The 16,051-nt window shown below is 39.6% G+C and overlaps 1 protein-coding gene and 1 long non-coding RNA gene across 21 annotated transcripts in view; one reads left to right on the top strand and one right to left on the bottom strand.

Annotated features, from left to right (window-relative positions):
* The window catches only part of myo18aa (myosin XVIIIAa), a 78,463-nt gene that overhangs the window by 18,785 nt on the left and 43,627 nt on the right, over positions 1-16,051 (top strand). For 4 of the 20 annotated variants that reach the window (XM_083568357.1, XM_083568370.1, XM_083568365.1 and 1 more), the window contains exons 3-15: positions 4,897-4,965; positions 5,203-5,271; positions 6,831-6,896; positions 7,625-7,712; positions 8,564-8,670; positions 10,127-10,303; positions 10,386-10,596; positions 10,882-11,024; positions 11,107-11,207; positions 12,343-12,406; positions 12,504-12,648; positions 13,765-13,776; positions 15,279-15,446. In XM_083568357.1, the coding sequence (XP_083424483.1) occupies positions 4,897-4,965; positions 5,203-5,271; positions 6,831-6,896; positions 7,625-7,712; positions 8,564-8,670; positions 10,127-10,303; positions 10,386-10,596; positions 10,882-11,024; positions 11,107-11,207; positions 12,343-12,406; positions 12,504-12,648; positions 13,765-13,776; positions 15,279-15,446 (1,420 nt within the window). Of the gene's footprint in view, positions 1-1,102; positions 1,138-2,065; positions 2,339-2,968; positions 3,749-4,896; positions 4,966-5,202; positions 5,272-6,830; positions 6,897-7,438; positions 7,555-7,624; positions 7,713-8,563; positions 8,671-10,126; positions 10,304-10,385; positions 10,597-10,881; positions 11,025-11,106; positions 11,208-12,342; positions 12,407-12,503; positions 12,649-13,764; positions 13,777-15,278; positions 15,447-16,051 lie in introns of those variants that run through there. The other 16 variants (XM_083568368.1, XM_083568364.1, XM_083568375.1 and 13 more) reach the window with 14 other exon arrangements.
* Positions 532-5,253, bottom strand: LOC310741114. The gene is made up of 3 exons (XR_014537840.1): positions 5,116-5,253; positions 1,913-2,045; positions 532-668 (listed from the first exon to the last, which is right to left on the bottom strand). It is a non-coding gene; the product is annotated as an uncharacterized lncRNA (long non-coding RNA).

Here is a 16,051-nt window from a genome sequence, read left to right as displayed (position 1 = left end):
CCCCCTTATTTTTCTTTCTCTCTCTTTCTATTACAGCTCTTCTCCCACCCTTTTTCCTCTGCTCTCCTCGCTGTGCTTGTATTTTTGTCCCCGCTCAGCCCATGACCACGGTGCTGTCTCCATGGCTTTCTCATCACGCTTTTCATTCTGGGAAAAAAAGGAAAGTGACGTTTCATCTCTGTGCTTGTTTTGCTGCATGTACAGTACCGCGATAGTTTGTCGAAAGGTGTATGTAGGTGCTGTTGTAAAACAGAGTCGAATGGCACGTCAGAGCATAATTTGTATTTGAATTTATCTAGTGATGATAGAGAAGGCAGTCAAACTGAAAGTCAAAAAAAGCAACAAAATGCAAAAAAATGGCCATACATTTTAACATGGTACAGATAATTCACTTTCATTTCTTTGGTTCAGACAGACAGCGAATCATAAATTTACTTAAGTGCCTTCTGACTTCTAATGCACGGCCATTTCAAAACAGGCCTTTGTTGTGCAAAAAAATTTTTTTTTTTTAAATACAACCAGACGTTTTTCTTCCTGTCTCCAGGATGATGCAGCTCTACCTCTGCCATGTTAATCTGTATTCTATGTGACTCTCAGGACACGCCTCGTTCTCCGTAGTGTTGTGATGCGTCATATTCACGTAGCAGCGGTGATGATGATAGAAGGTCCTGGAGAAACAGTTCAGCAAGGAGAAATCAATCTTCATATAAAATATTGGTCATAAATCATTGGTCACTTTTGAAATAATAAAAGTATAGATACCAAAAATGATATATAAATGAATCATTTTTTACAGATATGAATGCTAAAAACAATACATTGTGATAAAAATATCTTGCACCCGATACACGCTATTTAAAATCGATCATTGACTTTTATGCCGATGCATAATGGTGAATCCTACCATCCCTAGTTGAACAGTTTTTATTTTTCCACCTTGTTGATTTTTATTTATTTATAAGTTTAACAATGTCACTTCTAAGCTTTCAGTCAGGTGTTTAGTGCTAATATTAAAAGTTTGTAACCTGGATCATCATGCCATGCTTAAGTCTGAGCCTGGCTTTAATTTGTATACCATTTTGACCTGCATTTCTTTAGGTTAAAGATGAGAACCCTCCAGGCTCCAAAAGTCCAAATGTAAGTGCTGAATGTGGATTTGATTGAACTTTGTTGCTAAAGTGGTAATGGCAGAGTCTAGATCAGTGTTTCTAATTCTTTTGGCAGTCTAGAAAAGAAAATCATATTATATTCTGATTATTATAAGTCTTTCACTCAGAGAACCCATTTATATAATAATAGTCATTGTGTCTAGTTAACATATATGACAATTGGCCTGCTTCCTAATAGATATCCTACCTAGACCTCACTGTGAGAACCACAGCTCTAAAGAGCACAGATTTAAGAAGATGAATGCTTCTGTGAGGCTGTTCTCGGAAACACTTTACATGCTCAAATGTCTTCTTAATCTAAAAAGAAATTTTGGCACTTATATCATTATAATATTGTATGACATGATGTGGAGTGTGGCAGGATTATTCCTGTCTGTTTGCTGGAATGTAGAATGAAGCTGCTCTTTCTCATTTATTTTGGCCGCTTGCCTAGATTCTCTGTAATAAGGTTTTCGAGTGGCTTCTGTTTTTCCACTTTTCAAAGTGCAATGGAATGCATTAATGGAAAACGGTAATAGAAGAAGAGTATTGTTAAGACTTTATTCTCAATACAATGAGGGCGATATGATTATTCCTCTTCTAAACGAATACAAAGCTGTTATTATCTGAAACGACGTCTCTTATTAGAATCTCTTTGAAATCTCTTTGCTAAGGTATTAGAGGGATCTGCTTCTGCTTCAGCGAATAATCAATAGGTTATTGCTGTAATAGAGAATGCAGTATTTCCCCTTTAAAAAAAACACCTCAGTGATGCTGCTGCTGCCATGGACGGTGGTTGCAGGTTTGTTTTTCTCTGAGCATCGGTGCACGTGATCCTCTGAGCCGGGCAGCATGGTCTGCTGACGGAGACATCCATCCCTCGCTTTTCCACCAATCCTGGTTAGACAAAGAGGGGGAGGGATTTCTGGAAAGGCAGAAGGCAATGGGGAGAGGGAGGAAAGAAAAAAAAAGCAGTGCAGTGAAATAGACGGAAGTAGTTGAAGGCAGGATGGGTTCGAACAAACGGTAGATGTGTGTGAAGCACGTGAGCTGGTGGGTTCGGTAGCTCTTCTATAGAGATGGGTTCAGACCTGGAACCTGTTCGACGCACTACTGCGTTCAAAGGAATGATACACTCTGCACCAAACTGGAAGAGGACCAGCATCATCACCTTCAGGATCGATATGAAGGTCTGTCTCTTGACAAGGCTAAAAAGAAGGCTAAGATGCACTCACATAACCTATTGGGATTGTTTTGGTTTTTTTTGCTACGCTGGTGGGTAGTGATGTCTGGAAATTTGATGATGTGGACTATTTCAGCTGTTTGCAATACACGTGCTGGTCATGGTCCAGTTTTAACTGGGGTGGACTGTAGGCAGACTGATTTTAGGGCTTGACGCCAATGTTGCATTGCAGTGCACCCAGTGATGTGTATGTTTCTTGTCTTGATGTGGATACCTGAGGTGAGGAATTATTCCACACACTGTGCTAGCAGGTTGGAAGGAGTAGCATTAGTGGACTGAGTGACCAGAAAATTTGGAATCTAGGATATAACCTACAAAGTCCAGCCAAACTGGTTGTTTTAAGTGGCGGTGTTTTGTTCATTAGAGCAGCAATAAGATCAACTGGAAAATTGCAACATGTAAAGTAAATAGCCTCGAACAGCTGCCTGAAGCCTGATAGATATATTGTTCAGATTTAAATAGATAACTTTTACCTTTATAAAAAACACTCCCCCATTTATGCGTAATCATTTTATTACATTATTAATTTTTCCATCTTTTAGTTTCTTATCACCTTAAATTGTGTGTGTGTGTGCAGTCAGACAGTGATTGCAGCATGAGTACTCAGTCTCAGTCTGTGGTGGATGGAGGGGGTGGTGGAGAAGGTCGTGAGCCTCCAGCCTCTCACAGGGTTTTGGATCCTTCTGCAGAGCCGAGAAGCAATAGCAACATCGCTGGCCCAAGCCAGACACGCAGGGTAGAGAGTAGGGTTAAAGAGGAACCTACACCTACCACTGTGCCCAACAAAGCTGCCTCTGCTGCCACCTCAGTACCCAAATCCAGTAAACCCTCACATGATGACGATATCTCTGTGGGACTCACCAGTCTTATGGGGCGTGGGAGAACCAAAGATCACCGAGCTCGGTCAAGAGCTGGAAGGGAGGCAAAGGAGACAGACGAAAATCCCAAACCAGTGGAGGAGACAAAACAAGAAGCCTCTGATAACACTCCCTCTCCTCCTCCTGCCCATGCTGTGACAAAATCTGACACCGCTCCAACTGTTGCCTGTGGTTCTGCCACTAAACCAGGTCCCGTCAACCCGTCTGCTGACTCCATCCCAAAAGCTAAACCAAATCCATTAGCTCCACCTCCTGGTTTCATCCCAGCCCCTAAACCCAAGCCGCTTTCCTCACCTACTAGTTTTAGCCCACCTCCTAAGCCAGACCCCCTAGCCCCACCTGTTGGGTTTGTGACTGCTCCAAAGAAAAACCCTTTTCCCCCAGTGGCAGGGTTTATCCCCAGGGCTAAAGTGGATCTTCTAGCACCCCCTGCAGGTTTTATTCCTGCTCAGCGACCTTCTGCAGTCCGTAAACCTGAGGTAGAAAAGGCATGTGACGTTGTGAAAAACTTACAAAACTCATCTGACTGATGTGTCATTAACCTAGTGGCATGGATTCCAAACAAAAGAAAAGATTACAGCATGTTGTTGATTTTTGTTAGCCCATGGTAATTTCTAAATTATTTTAAAACTACTTTGCAATTAAATGTTATTAACCCACTGAAAAGGTTTCTAACACAACAAGCAATTCATTGTATTTGGTCAGTTATTTTGACAGTTCGTGCATAAACATTAGTACAGAGGAGGACTTTTTTGATATTGCATTTTCAAACTATTTGGAACCATTTCGCTTATCTCTCTTTCCAATATAGTAGCTTTTGTAGTTTAGAGTTTTGATGAGCATTTTAAGGATTTTTTTAATCTCCAAAACTGGAACTTTTGTTTAAGAACGATTTTAATAGAGCTGACAGAGGAAGGAGAACCAATAACCATTCAAAAACCAAACTAAAAGAAACCTTGAGAGGAACCAGACTCAAAAGGGGAACCCATCCTAATTTGGGTGATCTCGAGAGTGTGATAACTAGATCTCTAAAGGCTTTTTCAGAAAGCTGGAAAGTTTACATACACCATGAGTTTCCTTTTGGTAAAGGGTAGCAAGCAGAATGACCTAAAAGTACTTTGTGTGTGTGTGTGTGTATATGCGCACACATTATTTGGTTAGAATTTTTGGGAAATGATTAAAAGCTTTATATAAACCTCTCTGCTATAGGAGATCTTGCTTCTGGAAAATTAGACAAGCGAATAATCCTTGAGAAACCCTTGTTTTCTACGTTTGTAGTGAGTGTTGGGAATCTTGTATAGCGATTATATGGGTTTATGGAGAAAATATATTGGAGAAAATTGGATTAAAAGTATTTCTGGTGCTAATCATGCACTGGCTTAGCGGAGTAAATGGGTATATAATATTCATGGGTAAAGGGAAGGGTGTATGATTTTTTATATAGATGTTGAAGTAAGAGTGGTGAGTTTTAGTCGTTTCGGAAGAGGCGCAGGTGCAATGTCATGCTTTGTGCATGTTGTGCTCGCATGCTTTTATTTCACTAGTGTGTGATTTAGAGTTTTTGTGTATGTGCTGGCACATACTTTCATTTGTTCACCCATGCACCCTCATGTGTGTCACTCTTAAGGTAAAGGGAGCATCTCAGTCTCCTGCACCAGCTGGGAAGCCCATTAGGGCCACTGCTGTCAGACAACAGGTGTGTGTTATGTGTGTGTCTATTGTAATGAGCACATGCTGGCTGTTTAAGAACGAAAGTACACTTTAGCGTTTCATAATGAAGTGCTAAATACACATGGAAAAAAAAGTTCCTGTTTGTTTGGAGACACCGTTGCATCACTAAAATTACAGTCAGTGAACTGTGAATCCTGAAACAACAAAACATTTCTGTCCTCTTACTTCTTTTGGTTGTTCGACCGATTGCTTTTACCTGCAGAAACCTCTACTGGTCCCCACTGAGGAGAATCACAAGCGTCTGGAGGAGGTCCTCAATCTGGACAAACCCGTAACTGTTTCTTTACTGTCTATCTGCCCTGTTTTCTTTCTCTCCTTAGCTTGTCTGTGTGTCTCCCGGCTTTGCTTTCAGCACACAAGTGGTCTGTCTCCACCCCAATCACCCCATCATCTCCGCATCCCAGAACTCAGTTAGATTTTATAGGGGTTAAACTTGTGTCAGATGAGATCCTAAAATGATCCGTCAGTAGATTAATGGTCTGGGACTCGTCAATCAGACTTTAATTTTGTAATGAATGTGGAGGGCGTGTAAATGGTGGACACAGCACCACCTAAAAACAGCATTTGCATTATTAGGACTCTGTGGGTATAAAATCTAAAAGCAGGAACAGGTTGATTACCAACAACGACAACCTGCAGCCCTGAACCAGAAAAGTCATTGAGTCCAATTTACTTTTTACATATACATTTTTTTTACTGTTTTGTAAAATGTAATAGTAAAGTCTAGATATCCAACTTTGTAATCAGAGAATTTGTATGAAATAAATGACAACTTCATTAAATTTGTCAGGCTCATAAATTCATAAAATGTCAGGCTGCCAAGAAAAAAAAATCTAACCAAATTTTTCAAGCGTATTTAAGTGATTTCTTGAATTCAGGCTTTCTCATTTTTTTTAATTCATTTTTTATTTTTTTTATAATTTTTAAACCATAAAATGGACATTCCGTTCCATCCACTTTCCACATAAGTGTGTCTGAAAGTGAGAATGGATTTTTGATCAAAATCTCTGGAACGGAGCATTACATATTAAACGCTTTATTTCTACCCTCTCATTTGTGCACACAGGTCATTGCTGACTTTTCCATTTTTCCAGCTCATTGTCTTTGTCCTCATTTAGGTTTGTCTGCTTTGTCCCTCCACAGTGAAGATCAGATATCAGTACTTCCTCAGTCACCAGATGCTTTCTACTGTTTCTTAATTCCGTTGCTGTTATTGTGACCTTAATGTTCATGATTATAAAGGAAGTAAAATACGTCCTTTTGTTGCGACACATACAGTTTATTCTAAATATGTATCTAATGTCTGATAAACCCTACAAAGGAAATTTCTAACTTCAACCCCCCCCCCCCACCCCCTTCTCCCTTTGCCTATCTAAGACCTTTTTCTTTTTACATCGATTTCTTTGTCATAACTTATTTTCTTTCCTCAGTGTTTCGTTATTGTGCCTCACTGAGAATAACTGAGTCGGATGCATCAGGAGCTCAGCTCAGTTAAAGTTTTGTCCTAATGAACTAAAAATTGTTAATTCAAATCCCAGGACTGCCAGAGCTCCACTGTTGAGCTCTTAAGCCAAACTTCACTCATGCTTTCATTTTGCTTTGCATTGCTTACAAGTTTGCTTTAAATAAATGCATCAGTTGTCCAAATGAAATAAATGTACTTTAGCATGCTATATCAAAGCTAATGATGAGTTGGTCGAACTGTTGTTTTAACCAAAATCAGCTTTTTGTTTGTTTGTATATACGGGGTGCTCGTCCCTGCTGTGTGCATCATGTTCAACTTCCAGAAAATGATATTTGACCAAGCTCTTAAACCCACTCTTGCCGCAGGTGAAGGTGGAGGAGGACCCCGTGTCTGTCCTGCAAGCGGCTCACGCGGCTGCTTTATCACCCAAGGTCTGAAAACAATGCAGTGCATTAACCTGTAGTGTATGAGCTAGTAGAGAGTGTGGCACGGTAGCACATAAACCTGATTTTCTTTGTTGAATTTGTTTAAAAGTGAGTTGGGGTGTGGAGTTTGAGTTCAGTGTTTGGTAGTTGCTCTGCCACCTGTTGAGAGTGATGAAGCCAGATGAAGGCAATCCTCTCTGTGTTCCTACTTGTTTAATGTAGATCCAATGCTTTCACGCTCGAGATGCCTGCAGCGGTTGCCTAATTTCACACCAACTAATTTCCCTAATTAAATTTCGATGCCTTTACTCAGCATGCATTTGGTTTTAGTGTTCTGAATACCAGCATGTGTCTGTTAGTGTTTCTTACTTTGAGCCAGACGTTCTGAAATGCTGCAAGACTAGCAAAAGAGGAACAGCCACTGAGTGTGAAACTGCTGCACTCGGCTGCAGGTTTCACTTCACGCTTTTTTCTGTCATGCATCCGTCATATCTGCGTGTGTGTGTGTGTGTGTGTGTGTGTGTGTGTGTGTGTGTGTGTGTGTGTGTGTGTGTGAATGCCACCCACTGTCCTTCCTGGTATGTAAAAGTTCAGAGGATGCAACTGGTGCTAAGCCCCCTCCATACAGCACTGTATCGTGGTGTAGTAGTGGGTCGTGGTCATGGTAAGTGAAAGGTTTTGTGTGTCCGTGCACTGTTTACCACTTTCTCTCTGACTCCCCTTGTCTCCTACAGGTGAAGACCGAGGAGCAGATAGCTGCAGAACGAGCCTGGTTTGGCACAGAGAAAGTATGGCTGGTTCACAAAGATGGCTTTTCTTTAGGTAAGCTGACCTTCTTGTTTGTTACATGATATGTAGTTTCACTTGATGTCGTTTGTCACAGAAAACATCATTGAAGCTATTATTGTTTTTCCGATTAACTGGTTATTTTGGCATTATAACACAGTATTATTGGAATTTTTGAATCCAATTGTTTGGAAAGTGTTGATTCATTTTCTATAACAGCAGATAGAACAGTGGGAATATGCTTTTATTGTTACGTTTCACATATTTCCTTTGAATCAAGCAGTAGCATTAACTCATTTGAAACATGATTTTGTTGATGCAATATAACTCCATATGCAGAGATAGATATTTGCATTTTGTATCGTCATAGGAACATTACATGGTATTTGCTTTTGGATTTGGGTGGTCTCGGGGAGTATCACTAATTTTAGTCTTTTTAGTAAAGTTAAAAAGTCAATTAATTTGTGGTATTGAGTTTCACAACACTAGACAAAAGCCTTGTGGGGACAGTTCACAAACTTCTCTGGTAATGAAAGGTTTAGGTGTAGATATTATTTTACTCCAGTTGTGGTGATTTGCACTTGTTAGTTAAATTTTAAACAAAAGTTAAACAAGTTTTTTCGTAACATTTTTTGGTAGCAAATCCATTATAACCATGTCACATCAAAAGCCAAATCGAACAGAAGAAATTAAAGACGCATAACTAATATGAAATTTTGAACCTTTATAAATATAACATGCTCTAACCCCAGCTGCTCTGTGCGCCAGCTTGTAAATGTGGTGTGTTTCATAAAAAATTAATGACTAAATACAAAGCCAGACAAGTGTGTAAGTGTACACTGAGCTTCAGAGTCTCTCAGCAGGCTTGTGTTTCTGTGTATCTGCAGCGACCCAGCTGAAGTCGGAGGAGGGAAGCGTTCCAGAAGGGAAAGTAAAGATCCGGTTGGAACATGATGGGACAGTTTTGGAAGTGGATGAAGACAATGTCGAAAAGGTAAATCATGTAGGATTGGTCTTATTCCCTTTCATTAAATCGCCTTATAAATGATTGGGGGCTTCTCTCAGTTTGTCCTGTTTCAACACCTTTGAACATACATTAAAATTTTTTGGGGGTTCTCCTTGGTATTTTTGTATTCCTCAAACTTTTACAGGATAATCGATATACTGAAATATAACACATTACCCATGCTCTAAACCATGGCTCCCTAAACTACAGGCCTCGGGTCGAATACGGCTCCCCCCACATTTGGAACAGCCCTTTGAACAATGCGAGAGACTTTTTTTTTTTATTTAATTTTAAATATAGATTTTTTTACTCATATTATCCCTGTAATTTATAATAAAGGTTGACTTTCAAATTTCCCTTAGTTATTAATAGAGGTCGAGGCACAGATAGTTGCTGGAATCGGCTATATTAAAAAATCCAGCAATTTTTCCGGCTTCCTGTCCGCTGTCATTACGAGGGTGGCCTCTAGGGGCTAATCACCTTGTGCTGTTTATTTTTACACGTGAGACAGCATGCTGCACGGAGTGCGCTATATTATATTTATTATTTATCATTTATTAATTATATAATTTGTTAATAAATATATTCTTATTTTTCATTTAGCACCTTTCTCACTAAAAAGTGGTTTTCTTAACGCTAGCCCCAATCCCTTGAGGTCCCTTTGCCTTGTGCGTGTGGAAATGCTCTTACTTTCACTATTAAACATTTGTTTTAATGCTTTGATTTCACCAAACGTTTAAGTGATCGCCGATCACGATCATTCAAGAATTGTTTTCGACCACATTTCTTCCTCGAAGATGACGATTCCCCACTATCTTTCTAGTTATTAATAATGCGTTAGACTGTCCTTGAAATAATTTGAGTAGCTTCAGCAATTAAAATCTTTTCCACAACCACAGGATGTGTCTTCCGACATAGTTGGAGGGACCGTAAGGGACGGTGCTGTGAGGATTGGGCAGCAGTCGAAGGCGGGGACCTGCTTAGACTGCTGCCCCCGCGACCCGACTTACGGATAAGCGGGAGAAAATTATTGAATGAATGAATGAATGAATGAATGAATGAATGTTGTGATTTTGATAGCAGTGAATATGGAAAATGTCGTTATGATGGTAATAAATCTCTTTTAATAGGCGATATATTTCTGAAAATGTAATGCTCATTTGTCTGTATGGTGTATAATAAAATAGACTAATCTAGCATTAGGAGGCATAATGAATAAATTTTTAATCATAATGAAATCCCCACAATAATGCTAGTAGTCACTCCAGAACATGCTATTATCTTTTAGAGACCGACCGGCCTCTCATTAAGGAAAGAAAAAATCATGTGGCCCTCACAGAAAAAAGTTTGAAGACCCCTGATCTAACTTATAATCCTGTTAAGTTGGCGAACAAATGTCCATAAGTGAAAATGACTAATGTCGTTCGCTCTCTTTGTCTCTAAGGCGAACCTTCCCTCATCTGACCGTGTGGAGGATCTGTCTTCGCTGCTCTACCTGAACGAATCCAGCATCATGCACTCACTACGACAGCGCTACGGAGGAAACCTCATCCACACCTACACAGGGCCTAACATAGTGGTTATCAACCCTTTTAGTGTGCCATCCATGTACTCAGAGAAGGTGAGAGTCTCTACATCGCTGAGTTACAGCGGAAACGGAAAAGGGCAATAGGAAATACACCTTTTTTTGTGTTTAATTTCAGGTGATGCACATGTTTAAAGGTTGCCGCAGAGAAGACACGGCTCCGCATATCTACGGTGTAGCCCAGGCTGCGTACCGAAAACTTTTGACCACACGTCAGGACCAGTCCATCGTACTCCTGGGTAAAAGCGGCAGTGGAAAAACCATCAACTGCCAACACCTGGTGCAGTACCTGGTAACCATCGCAGGTAGCAACAGCAAGGTGTACTCAGGTGAGAGAAAAAGGAAACAAGATCAAGTAGAAAAGGAGATTGGTTTAGTTTCGCAGATCAGCTGGGATTATTTACATATTTTTGCAGCAGGAAGTAAATGTGAATCTGTGTCGAAGAAAAGCTGCTGAAACATAATTAGGTACACTTGTTAACTTACTTGGACAAGAAACGCCTCTTATACATTTTTTTATAACAGTAGTTGATAAACACAATCCTTAAACTTAAATTGGACTGTACACAAATGTAAGTAGCTGTATTTAATGACTATAATTTGTTATCCCCCAGCTGAGAAGTGGCAAGCTGTTTACACCATTCTTGAGGCATTTGGAAACTGCAGCACATCTATGAACGGGAACGCCAGCCGCTTTTCCCACATCGCTTCTCTGGACTTTGACCAGGCTGGTCAGGTGGCTTCCGCTTCAATCCAGGTACGAATCGGAACGGCATTCTCCCAGCTGTTTATAATCGGCATTCTCCCGATTATTTTATGCATATCTTCTCGTCCTGTAGACGATGTTGCTGGAGAAGTCGAGAGTGACACGGCGACCTGAAGCCGAATCCACATTCAACGTTTTCTATTACATGATGGCAGGAGCTGACAGTTCTCTAAAGTAAGATGTCACAGATTCAATCTAATTCCCAATCAGTTTACATGTTGTAGTACTCACCGCATCCCACTGTAGATGAAAATGACCGTGATGATAGGATTCCCTTGGAAATACTTTGTAGTTAATAATAAGAGTTTTTTCCGTACATTTAATTCCAGTGGTATTTAAAAAAAATTTATCAGCATGATAGAAAATTCAAATCAGTGCAATGTTTTTTGCTCTGCTGCTTTTGTTCCACCAAGCGTCTAGGGTTCTTCAGATTGTCTCGCTTACTCTGAATTGAATTCTGATGATGAATCTAAGTGGAACCATAAACAGAGGAGTTTCCTTTCAGATATTTCTGCTTGATGAATTCTTATAGAAGCATTAACCATTCAAAAGAACCCTTGAGAAATGCCTTTTGGAAAAATGTCACTCTTTAGACGAAAAATGATAAAATTAATATTGTGTTGGTCCCCCTTTTGCTGCCAAAACAGTCCTGACCCATCGAGTATTTACAGCATTAACTTCTTCAGCAGTTTGAGCTACAGGAGCTCGTCTGTTGGATCGAACCAAACGGGAGAACTTTCGCTCCCCACGCGCATCAACCTCCTTTGCTGGTTCACCACTGTTCCTTCCTTGGAGCACTTTTGATAGATACTGACCACTGCAGACCAGAAACATCCCACAAGAGCTGCAGTTTTGGAGATCCTCTGACCCAGTCGTCTAGCTGTCACAATTTGGCCCTTGTAGAACTCACTCAAATCTTTACACTTGCCCATTTTTCCTGCTTTTAACACATCAACTTTGTGGACAAAATGTCATGATGAAGAGATAATCAGTGTTTTTCACTTCACCGGTCATAATGTTATGCCTCCTCAGTGCAATTGCATAATAATTACAGAACACAATAAATAAATAATAAATAATTACAGTATAGTGAAAGTAAAGTTTTTTTTTAACACTACACTGTAATTATTTATTATTTATTTATTGTGTTCTGTAATTATTATGATATTATGATGTATTTAGATGTTCCTTACTTACTCAACTCAAAAGGGGAACCCAATTGTTTTAGTCTAGGGATATCAGGCCCCCACATTAACCTTTCTTTTATTAGTTTTTGAATTCTCTTCATAACCCTGTCTTGTTTCTGCAGAACTGAGCTGCACTTCAACCACTTTGCTGAGAATAGCGCATTCGGGATCCTGCCTCACTCCAAGGCAAGCTCCACCTCCACCTACTCTACAAAGAATTCATCAACACAAATCTTCTACACACTTACATTTTGACTGTTTTTTTTTTTTTATAACTCTACAGCCTGAAGAGAAACAAAAAGCCACTCAGCAGTTCTCTAAACTCCAGGCTGCAATGAAGGTATTGAACATTTCTGCAGAAGAACAGAGAACCTTCTGGCTGGTGTTGGGTGCCATTTACCATTTAGGAGCTGCAGGAGCTACCAAAGGTATTGGCAAGAAGTTTTTCTGGCATTATAAGAAATTAAGCTTCTCTTGGTAGGAGAAATAAATTGATATTACAGTATTTTGAAATGTTGTGTGAAATTGAGTTGCCAGTGTAAAAGCTTTTTGAGGGGATTGACACTGGTAGGAGCACAATAGATGATTTGACTCATTTAATAAACTGAACTTTGACTAATTTCTCTTCATACTTTCTACTGCCGTAATGATTTTTGACTGAACACTAATGGCTCCGGATGTGTTTATTCTCAGTAGCTCATTTGACGCTCATTTTGTCTAATGTTGCCCCCCTGTGCAGTCTCAGTCGTAGATGAAAGCGGTAATGAAAGTCTCAATCACTCTTCTGGCTGTCATCCCTTTCCAGCGAGTTTATTATTTTTTTTCTGATTCGGAAATTTCTTCATTTGAATCGCTCAAAAATAAATTAGAAATAGGTTGCACTTTCTACGTAGTCCAAATGATCACACAGGCAAATTGTTTTGTTTTTATGTTACATTTTTATGTGTTACAACATGCATCAATTAAATCAAGTACTTTGCCATAGCATTGTAAACCTTTTTGTAAGAGTGTATATATTGGCTTTATAGAAAGTGTCATCTAATTCTAAGCTCCCAATTCTAAACTCTGGATAATAAACTGGTAATAAAGCACAATGTATTTATTTTTCATCCGGTTGCATTTTCAAACATAGCCACTCTGTGGCAGTATAGTCATTCAAAAGGGACTTGGTTACGACCCATGTCTCTCCTTATCCTCAGTTCCTCTCCTGCAGTGTGACACTGGGTTAATGCGTGTGGGCGATAATGGTAATAATGACATTAAGCGAGTGGCTCATCACTCAGCACTCTACTGAGATTCTGGTAATGAGCCCATTAATGGGTCTCCTGCGTTTAGAACAAGGCCTGTATTCTCTCCAGAACTTTCACATGCACGTGTGTGTGTGTGTGTGTATGTGTGTGTGTGACTGCATGCTAATATGAACCTTAACTCCCTTGAGATTTGTTTCTCCAGTAGAATTGCAGTGTGTGAGATTTGTCTTGTTAACCCTTCTGTGTTCACTCACATGCTGATGCATGCCGGCGCTACACCGCATCGTAACCCAGAGTCAGATGAAGGTAATACACTGTTGCATATTCACTGGAATGTATGTCTGTGTTTTTTTTTTTTTTTTTTTTTTTTTTACATCACTGACAGCAGACAGTTTATTAGCATTTTAATGGTGTTAGGCTTCCATTTTTCTCACACTTTCATCCTCTCTCAGTGCAGCAAAGCAGTGGGTTTGTGCTGCTGATAAAGCGCCTATCTGCTCCGTTTGATGTTCCTCCATAGTTCTGTTAACAATCTGTGTGCTGGAGCATAACAGACAACAGTGGGGGGAAAAAAATCCCCTCTATCCATAATGTTTGATCTTTAGTCTAAAAGATTAAAGTAAATTTGAAGAAATTGAAGAGACGCTGTTGAGAATGTTAAAACGCTGGTCCCTTTTCAGGCGAACGATGGAGGAAAGTTTATAGCAGCCATGAACACATTTTACAAATTCACTTCAGACAGTAAATCAGTGTTTTGAGCAGACTTGCTTAAGGTGCTGTCACGCTTTTTTCTTATTCCCTATGTAATTTTCGGAGAAGTAGCTGTAGGATGGGTGAAATACTTCTGAAAAATGCTGATGCTGGCATTTTTGGGTCCCAGCTGACCTTTTTTTTCCATCTCCTACAATCTTGTCGAAGCCAGAAAAAAATCAAGTACAGTGTTATAGAGCAGAATTTGTTTAGTTAGGAGACAAATATAAGGACATTTGACTTGTTGAATGTCTCATAAACACACCAACAAAATTCCAGTGTAACAATATAGCAAAAGTAGGACATCCACTGATACATGATGCCCCACTTCATCACCAGTTATCAGTATACATAATAATATCACTGGGCAATAGTTGAGCAGCTGAGAAAAATGTTGTGTATGAGGAAGAAAGTATAAATGATAAATACAAACTTTACTCTTCTTGTTTCTTGACTCTTTGCTTTTGACACCCTGTAGATAGCATGTTATGTTCCGAGGTCTCTCACTGGTACACACTGTATTATGGTTACAGTACAGACGTCATGAGAGTCACCTTTTTGTTCATATCGGAACAAAAAAGCTCTCCAGTTAGTGCTTTTCTTGGAAAAAAAAAAATCCTAGTGTGAAAGAAGACGAGTGATTTTTGACACTGACACACTGTTATCTATTTAAAAAAAAAAGGCTGTCACTGACACTGGATGTCTAGGCATGTCTGTAAGCTTCTCTCTGCTATTACTTCAGGTACATTGTCTGACATGACTTTGAAGATTTCTAGAGATGATTAAGCCATTAAAATGTACTTTTAATGTCTAGTAGCAGGGCTAAATCTGACTGTGTTCATCTCCTCTGTCTCCATTTACTGTCACTTAGTTGAAACTCAGCTGCTTTAGTATCACACAGGCGCCTTAACAGCTCTGTGCGCTGATTATAATCCGCATCTATGCATAGAAGCTTATTCAAAATAAATAAACGTAAATAGAAAAAGCAGTAAAGGTACGATGAATCCCGTGCAGCCCGCATTATTTCATCCATTCATCACTCTCTCGCTGTTCCTCAGCCGGCCGTAAGCAGTTTGCCAGACATGAATGGGCTCAAAAAGCGGCGTATCTTCTGGGCTGCAGTCTGGAACAACTCTCGTCGTCCATCTTCAAACCCCAGGCTAAGGGAACGCTGTCACGAAATACCAGCATTCGCCAGGGGCCTGAGGACTCCGGAGACAGCTCAGGCAAGTGCAACCACAACCACAACCACACCCTTTCACTAATTCTGTGATAGAAACAAAACAAACCTGGCAGAAGGATTTCCTTCGTTCTCCTTCTCTTTTTCAAACGTTGCTTTTGTCTAATCCTACTATAACTATACTATAATGAGTGACTTCTGTAGTGTAAACTGATTTCAAAACAGACAACAAACAGCACAGCAAGATGTAGCATCATATTTACGTATTAAAGACATTAAAGCCTTTAATAATTCTCTATCAGCAATAAAAATAAATAAATATCACTGCAGATTCCCACTTTGATCTAGAGTTAGCTAAAACATCTATGTTGCCAATCATTTTGAAGCTGACTGAAAGGGTAGGGCTGCATTTAGAATTTATTTTTTAAAGCCTAGTAATAAAGAAAAGGCAGGTTTAAATGTAAAGATTAAGCTGTTGTGTCTGAGGGTGCAGTTATTGGAAAAAATTATTGCATGGTGGTGTGTGTGTGTGTGTGTGTGTGTGTGTGTGTGTGTGTGTGTGTGTGTGTGTGTGTGTGTGTGTATATATATATATATATATATATATATATATATATATATATATTATATAGGGCTATCGATTGATTAAAT

The sequence above is a fragment of the Silurus aristotelis genome, assembly GCF_946808225.1.
Source record: "Silurus aristotelis genome assembly, chromosome: 18".
NCBI lineage: Eukaryota > Metazoa > Chordata > Actinopteri > Siluriformes > Siluridae > Silurus > Silurus aristotelis.
The sequence above is the reverse complement of the archived record's forward strand: the minus strand, read 5'-3'. Positions and strand labels throughout refer to the sequence as shown.